This window comes from Leiobunum rupestre, chromosome 5, assembly GCF_980474605.1.
Source record: "Leiobunum rupestre chromosome 5, qqLeiRupe1.1.hap1, whole genome shotgun sequence".
Lineage (NCBI taxonomy): Eukaryota > Metazoa > Arthropoda > Arachnida > Opiliones > Sclerosomatidae > Leiobunum > Leiobunum rupestre.
Window position 1 is genome coordinate 63,974,852 of NC_143388.1, and position 7,391 is coordinate 63,982,242.

The following is a 7,391-nucleotide window of genomic DNA, read 5'->3' on the forward strand; positions in this document are numbered from 1 at the left end:
ATATTCCTCTCTCTATAAAAGAAATGTAGTCTAAGAACTAGAACTTGCTGTATTACGAAATATTGTTGGCATGGACATTTTCCCAGATCACCACGAACATGTTTGATGCTGAAGTTGGAATCGAACATCATCATTAAGAAAGTTATTAATTTATATTGCAAGCTCAGACTCCACAAATTAGCGAAGGACAAAAATCTAGAAATGAACGGTCAAGCCATCAGACTTCAATTGTCAAAGCTAATTTTATTTCAAGGACAATAGCTACATACCTTTACTAGAATCATCCATTTCATCGAAATTCCCTTTACTTTTGTTTACAATCTCAGAATATTCCCATAACAAGCCATAACCAAAACACACCGGATAGTACACGAGTTACTTAAGCCTTTGACAAAATATCATTTCGCAATTACATTTTTTTGTTTTTAATTATAAGATAATCTGCTGCTTTTTATTTGGGTTTTGAAAGAATTAATTGACTTATTTAAAAATTATAATAAAAATTAACCTTATTTTAAATTCTCACAGCCAAAATATTCGCGAATCACGTCAGAGTACCTAAAAGATTACAAACACGAACATGTGTGACGTGTCACGTGATGATTTTTTATTTTCTCTCCTAATCGACAGGCGTCGCTTAAACGTGGTACAACAGGAATACGGAACAAATACCGGTTGTCTGCTAGTTATCGCTCCCGTATATTTTTGGCAAATCAAACTCCGCGTAAGGTGTCTATTTCTTTATTATGTCTATGAGTGCAACTTCTCCTTTTGGGAAATTTCATATATCATATAGTTCCACATTACGGCCGACTTTGAACAAAATCGACAATAAACACCTCGGGTGCTCTACTTGTAAGTTTCGTCCACTTTTGACCGCTGATACTGGACAATCTATAGGAGGTAGGGAAAAATGGCAATGGACAATTTTGCTCCTTTGATCAAGCCCAACAACATGTTTCAATTTGAAAAAAAAATCGTTCGAAAGCCAAATCCCATAGAATAAGTGCGATGCCCTTTGTAAAATAGTTCTCTGGATAACCTCTAAGGGTTCAATAAAGATTATATAAGTCAAACCCCAGCCGATAATACCATAAGATAATATCGACTGGACTAGGGCGTAATAGGCCCTTATTATTAATGGTATTGTCAGAAAGTTACGGACTTCATAAAATTTATAGAAACATTAAAGTCACTTTTTTATCGTATTATTTATATGAATGTTCCATTTTAAATTATTATCTATAATTATACCGATACACTTCATATTTGTAACTTCTGCTATCGGTAGACAGTTTTCATTACACGTATCGTTATTCAAATGGTCGTGTATTTCAATTTGTAAGTTATTTGTATTATTTTTTGTGCTCTACTCGAAAAACATAAATATTTCGTTTTATCGATATTGAGTGTCAAAAGGTTGTCATCTAAAATTTTCCCTATTGGGACGTATTTCGATTAAGTGAAACCCAAAATAAGGTACTTTTCGTGCACTGTCCAAGAGAGAAAGTAAAGAGTAAAAAATCCATATTGAATGATCCGAATCGTAACTTCGTAAGCGAGATCATCCCGTCAAGACCAGGCTTTATCTGGTAGAGTCCTATCTATGTTCAAGACACCGAAGCCTCAGAGTTCCCACCAGGGACGGATTAACACTGACGGCGCCCCTAGGCACATAAAATTTTATCGCCCAAATCCAAACTAGCTGTTGATTTCCCTTCAACGGATAACCTTAACCTTGGATCGGACCATTATGGTATTTTTCAGCGTTTGGATAATTGTGCAACAAGATTACTGTCCGTCCAATGTGATGATATTTCAGCGATATTTTTAAATTCGCCGAAGAATGATTAAATTTGACCTGTTTTACAGTTTCTTCGTTTTACTACATTAGTCTGTCTAATTTTGAATAAAACGTTTGAGAAAATGGAAAAACGGTATCAGAATATTGGCGCCCCTAGAAAAGTGGCGCCCTAGGCACGTGCCTACTGTGCCTAATGATTAATACGGCCCTGGTTCCCACGAAGAAACAAATCCATAGAAGTTAATCGTAATGTAGAAAACTCCCTTAATCCTTATCTGGGTCGTAATAACTAGCCGTAGCAATCCTGCGATAGCCTATTGAAGTTTGAGTCTCGATTCCTAGAAATCGTGTTAAGAGAAAGAAACCCCCAAATCCTTCTATTTTCGGAAGTTTAAGTGTCGCGTAAATATCCGAAACATTAGTAAATAAAATTGTTTGTTTAACCTCGCTGGAATGGTAACCAAACCTGATTCATCTTAGTGTTAGTGTTAATGTATATTATTTTGTGTATGCCACTAAAGAGTTCTTTTATATTAAATTTCCATTGATAATAATATTAATTGTTAATCAACCCTCTTATTTCCCATATTGTCAAGCGAATCTCGATTAGTTCGTTACATAAGCTTGTGTTTCATTTTTTGATTTAGATTAACACTTCTTTAGCACAATATATTCAATATACTTCTGGTACTACGCAAATCTCGAAAACCAAGAATGACCCAAAGTTCGGTTTTATTGGTAAAATTGATAACATACATTGGTTGTTATTGAATGTAGATACAAAATATTATATCGAGATATTCATTTGCATTTAAAATCCTTAAATTTAAAGGATAACTAGAACAGCCTTTTGTTCAACATATTAAAATATAATTTAACGCCTCCACAATGGTTTAGACAGGGTTATTCTATATTTCCATTAAAAACATCGAGAAATGCTTTAATATATTGAACCATTGGGTGATCTTCATCTAATAAAGGTTTCAAAATATCAAAAGATTTCGACATAAATCTACTCGCTAATTTAACATTTCCAATTTTCACGTAGAGTTGAGCAATTTTACTTAAATGATACCCTTGTTCGTAGTCATATTCCCCATAGTAAAATTTGTGGACTTTGAGAAACTTCATTCCCGCGGGAATCCCTCCTTTGGCCCATTTCAAATTATAATAGCTCTCGAAGGCGATTCCAAGAAGACGAAGTCGGCAAATGTGATATTCTCCCAGAACATTCTCTTGCATCTTTAGAATTTCGAGGCATCTCTTCAACATTACTCTTCGGTCATCGTCAGCCTTGATATCTTCATTCTTCGCTTGGTCGTTGAAGTTCTGAGAGAGTGCTAAAACATTCGACCGAAAAGCTTTTTGAGGGTCCAGTATTTGAAATCTCGCTGTGTCCTTCTCATCCTTCAAACAAGTAAGACAAGCGCAGGTGAAATAATATCTCTCCCGTAAAACTTCCTGCCTCTTCGCTCTGGGCGTGGCGATGTCCATGTACGCAACGCTTATTGCCTTTAAGTCATTATGTGGAATGAACTTCCTGGCTCTAACCAAGCAGGATTTACCGTTGAAGAAATAATAGGCATCGGGGTCGCAACTGTGATCGAATATTGAAAACCCCAGGTACAAGCCCCCTCCAATCTTATCCATTCCACTATCGGAGATTTCGTTCGAATTGATGGAATATTTGCAATACACATCAAACAATAGCTGATAATCGGCTTCGTTATCGGGGTCATACATATCTGGAAAAAAGTTCGCCAGCTTTCCACAAAGAGTCACCTCCAAAGCGAACATCTTTTCAAAATCTTGGGAGTATTGGTTGTGGTGCCCCATTAAATCGTCGTATGTCCTACTGTAGCCAAAGACATTTTCTCGAAAGGCGATTCTTCCACTTTCTCCAGCAAGCTTCAACTTTATGTACAGTCTCGCGATTGCGAGCAGATCTTCGTTCAAAGGAAACATTTTCAAACGACGGCATTCCAATTTGTGGAAATCTGACCAGGCTTTACGTTGACAACTAGCGTCACAAAAATAAAGCAGTTGGCATTGACCACAGCGTTTCGGTTTTGCTAGAGGCTGATCCAATTTAGGGCCTTGTCCAAAATCTTTTACATTTATAAAGGATTCTTTACTACTTCGCAGACAGTAATCGCAAAATAATCCCCTTGCGGAGTCGCTCAAGGCAAATACCAGTGGCTCAGATTTACAAATTACGTCTCCTCGATTAAATACCATCTCTTCAAAGTTCAATAGTAATTATCTTGAAAAAGTTTGCAGTTCGTTATGAAAGCTTTTACTTTCGGAATGATCTAAATCGAGACCTGAGACCCTCTAGCGGTTGGGTTTTAGAACCATGGATAACGTATACGCGAGAAACTCGATTCAGGCATATTAGGTTATTTTACCCCCCGCTTCCCGCGTTATCGTTTATTACGACGTAGCAGTGCGTTGAAGATAATAAGTAAAAGAAAGATGATAATGTCGGACAGTGATTAGGATACTCAATGAAACTTTGATTGAAATGTTTTTATTGACATATAAAATAACACAAAAATGCAAAAATAAACTAAAAATTAAAAAGGGGAATTCTTACATAAGTCAGGCGTATCCTCGGGATACCTGGCAGCCATGGCGGGTAATAGCACTTTTTATTTTGGTGGCAGTAAAAAAATATCATATAGAAAAACTTGCGTTAGGCGCTAAAATTTACAATTAATACGATTTATTGGGGAAGTAACTCTAAACTAGGACTGGCTTGGCAAAAGTAAAAATCGGTTAAGATACAGTTATGGGTTGGGGGCTCGGTTTTTATACTGGTCGGAATAAAGAGGTATTGTTCGGGACTCGCGACACTGGATTTTTCCGATTTAACATGACTTTAGGGGCTCTAGACTTAAAATATAACTTGTCGGGGATTGGCGTGTATGCTTAAACGTAGTTTTTCCGTCTCAGGGAATAAAGAGGGGGGTTTTAAAGCGTTACTTGCACGATATTTGAACACATCAATCTAATACTTTCTAAATTATTATCAGACTATAAGAAATGTATATATTCAATATTTTGTAAAATAAAATTTATTTTAATATATTAAAACTAATATAATGAAAAAGGTGAATTTTCGTAGTTGGCGGAAAGGCGTGGCTAAAAGTGACGTAGAGTGGTTTTAGTCACGTGATCACGCTCACGACTCACGAGACGTTTTGCTCGTCTACTAGGCCTAGGCTGTCTGTCGAACGTTTGATTAATTATTATAATTAATAGCTATGAGCGATTCGAGTGAAGAACCTATTTATTACTCGGATTTGTATTCTGATAGCGCAGTATCGGATTCAATGCAATCTGATGAAACCGGTTCAGAAAATTCCTTAGATCTTTTCGCTGGCTGATGAAAATATTGGCGAAATTCACGGTATATTACCCTATCAATTTGAACCCTTGGCCCTTACTGAAGATGAAGATAATGAAATAATTCAGGAGGAAAACGAAGCCAATAATGAACGATTGCAAAATAATGATTGGTGGGTAGCAATATTTAATTAATATTAATTGCAAATAATTTATATTTTATTATTCTTCATTATAGGTGTTGTTGTGGCCATGGATTAATCCATGTTGTGGCAATTGCACTATTATGCCACTTGTAGCAGAATGTCAGTGTTGTCAAGAACAGGAATGTTGAAAAACTAGAAACTAACGTCAAAATATTTATTTAGGACTACAAAGAAAAGATTTAGAGATACACTTAAGCCCTGAGCTCTACGATTTATTTTCGTATCTCTAAATCTTTTCTTTGTAGTCCCAAATAAATATTTTGCCGTTAGTTTCTAGTTTTTCTACAGGTTATGGGTCTAGTACGCGGCTAGATTTACGTGAAATTAGAAACGAAACTGGTAATTGGCTTTTGTTTGTGCATTACGAAGTTTGTTTTTGTGGGTCAAGGCCCGATATACAAGTTTTTAGTGTTCGGATGCTTGGACAAAATGTCAGATATGGAGAACAAAGTGAATTTCGCGAAACTAAACAGCTCGAATTATCAAATATGGAAATTCAAAATAGTAATGTATTTGATAAATAAAAACCTTTGGTATGTCATAAGCGACCCTGCACCTGCACCTATAACGGCGGTCTGGGCAAAGGCTGATGGAAAGGCAAGAGCTACGATTTGTTTACTCGTCGAAGATAGTCAGCTGTTGCTCGTTAGGGATAAGACAACAGCGTTGGAGGTATGGAACTCTTTAAAAGATTATCACCAGAAAAGCACATTGTGCAGCAAGGTTTTTCTTTTGAAACGACTATGCAGAAGTCAGTTGTCCGAATCTGGAAATGTAGAAGTACATTTAGATAAAATGCTTGACTTGGTAGATCGTTTGAGAGGGTTAGGATAAAATTTAAAGGAAAATCTTGTCGTAGCATTGTTGCTCTGTAGTTTAAAAGCTACGATACTCTAATCATGGCATTAGAGACGAGAGACGAAAAGGACTTAGAACTTGTAAAAGGGAAGTTAATTGAAGAGCATAAACGAAGAGTCGGATCGAATAAAATGGAAGGTTTAACTGATAAACAAACAGCGTTGATTACGTATGCCGGAGAGAAGTCTGGCGTTGCTAAAGTCTCAAACTCCAGGTCCAAGTGCTACGAATGTGGAAAAGGCGGTCATTTCCAAAGAGACTGTCGGGTATATAAAGTCAGAAAAGGTAAAGAAAGCCAAACCAAGATAGCACAGGCAAATGTTGTACAAACACCAAAGGACTCGGTTTATACATCTTTCATGATAACAACGCACCCATGCAGTAATGCGTGGTATATAGATTCAGGTGCAACTTGTCATATGACAAATGATAAAACGTTTTTCTCGGATCTTGACGAATCTTTCAAGAACAAAGTTTTCACGGCACAAGGGGCAACCCTAGCTGTTACAGCTAGAGGATGTGGTAAAATAAAGTGTCAGTCTGGAAAAGAACGTAAGCTAACCAAAGCGAATGTAGAAAACGTTTTACTGGTACCTGATCTTCAAGGTAGTTTACTGTCTGTACGGGAACTTACCAAGAAAGGACTTGAAGTTAATTTCGTAAATGAAAATTGCACGATAAGTGACCCAAATGGAGACATTGTGGCAGAAGCAACCCTCGAATGGGATCTGTACAAGCTGGATCAACCAAATAACGCTCTCATGGTACTCAATGCGGAATCAGGCTCAAAGAATGCGTACACGTTTGGCACCGTCGAATGGGACACAGGGATCCCAGTGCTCTTTAATTTCTAGTTCGGAAGGAACTTGGAGACAGGATAAAATTGGCCAAATGTCAGAAAACGCAGATTTGCGAAATATGTAAGGAAGGAAAAATGGCGCGCTTGCCATTTCCGACGTCGCACATCAAGTCAAAAGAAAAAATAGACTTATGTGGACCAATGCAAACTGTTACACCCAACGGAAAACAGTACATTCTTACGCTGATTGACGACTTCAGCAGGTATACTATAATAGCGCTACTGAAGAACAAAAGTGAAGTAACTGAGCATATTAAACATTTCGTAACACTTTGAGAAACCAAATACCACAAAAAGCCGACAACGTTTCGCTCGG

The 7,391-nt window shown here is 37.1% G+C and overlaps 1 protein-coding gene across 1 annotated transcript; it reads right to left on the reverse strand.

Annotated features, from left to right (window-relative positions):
• Positions 1-2,647: 2,647 nt before the first annotated feature.
• LOC149945595 (histone-lysine N-methyltransferase SMYD3-like) lies at positions 2,648-4,044 on the reverse strand. The gene has a single exon (XM_090175455.1). It carries the CDS (start codon positions 4,040-4,042, stop codon positions 2,708-2,710), a length of 1,335 nt encoding a protein of 444 aa, XP_090031581.1. The 5' UTR covers positions 4,043-4,044; the 3' UTR covers positions 2,648-2,707.
• Between the last annotated feature and the right edge of the window lie 3,347 nt (positions 4,045-7,391).

Excerpts from the sequence above, each read along its gene's own strand:
- LOC149945595 (XM_090175455.1), bottom strand. The coding sequence starts at position 4,042 with ATGGTATTTAATCGAGGAGACGTAATTTGTAAATCTGAGCCACTGGTA.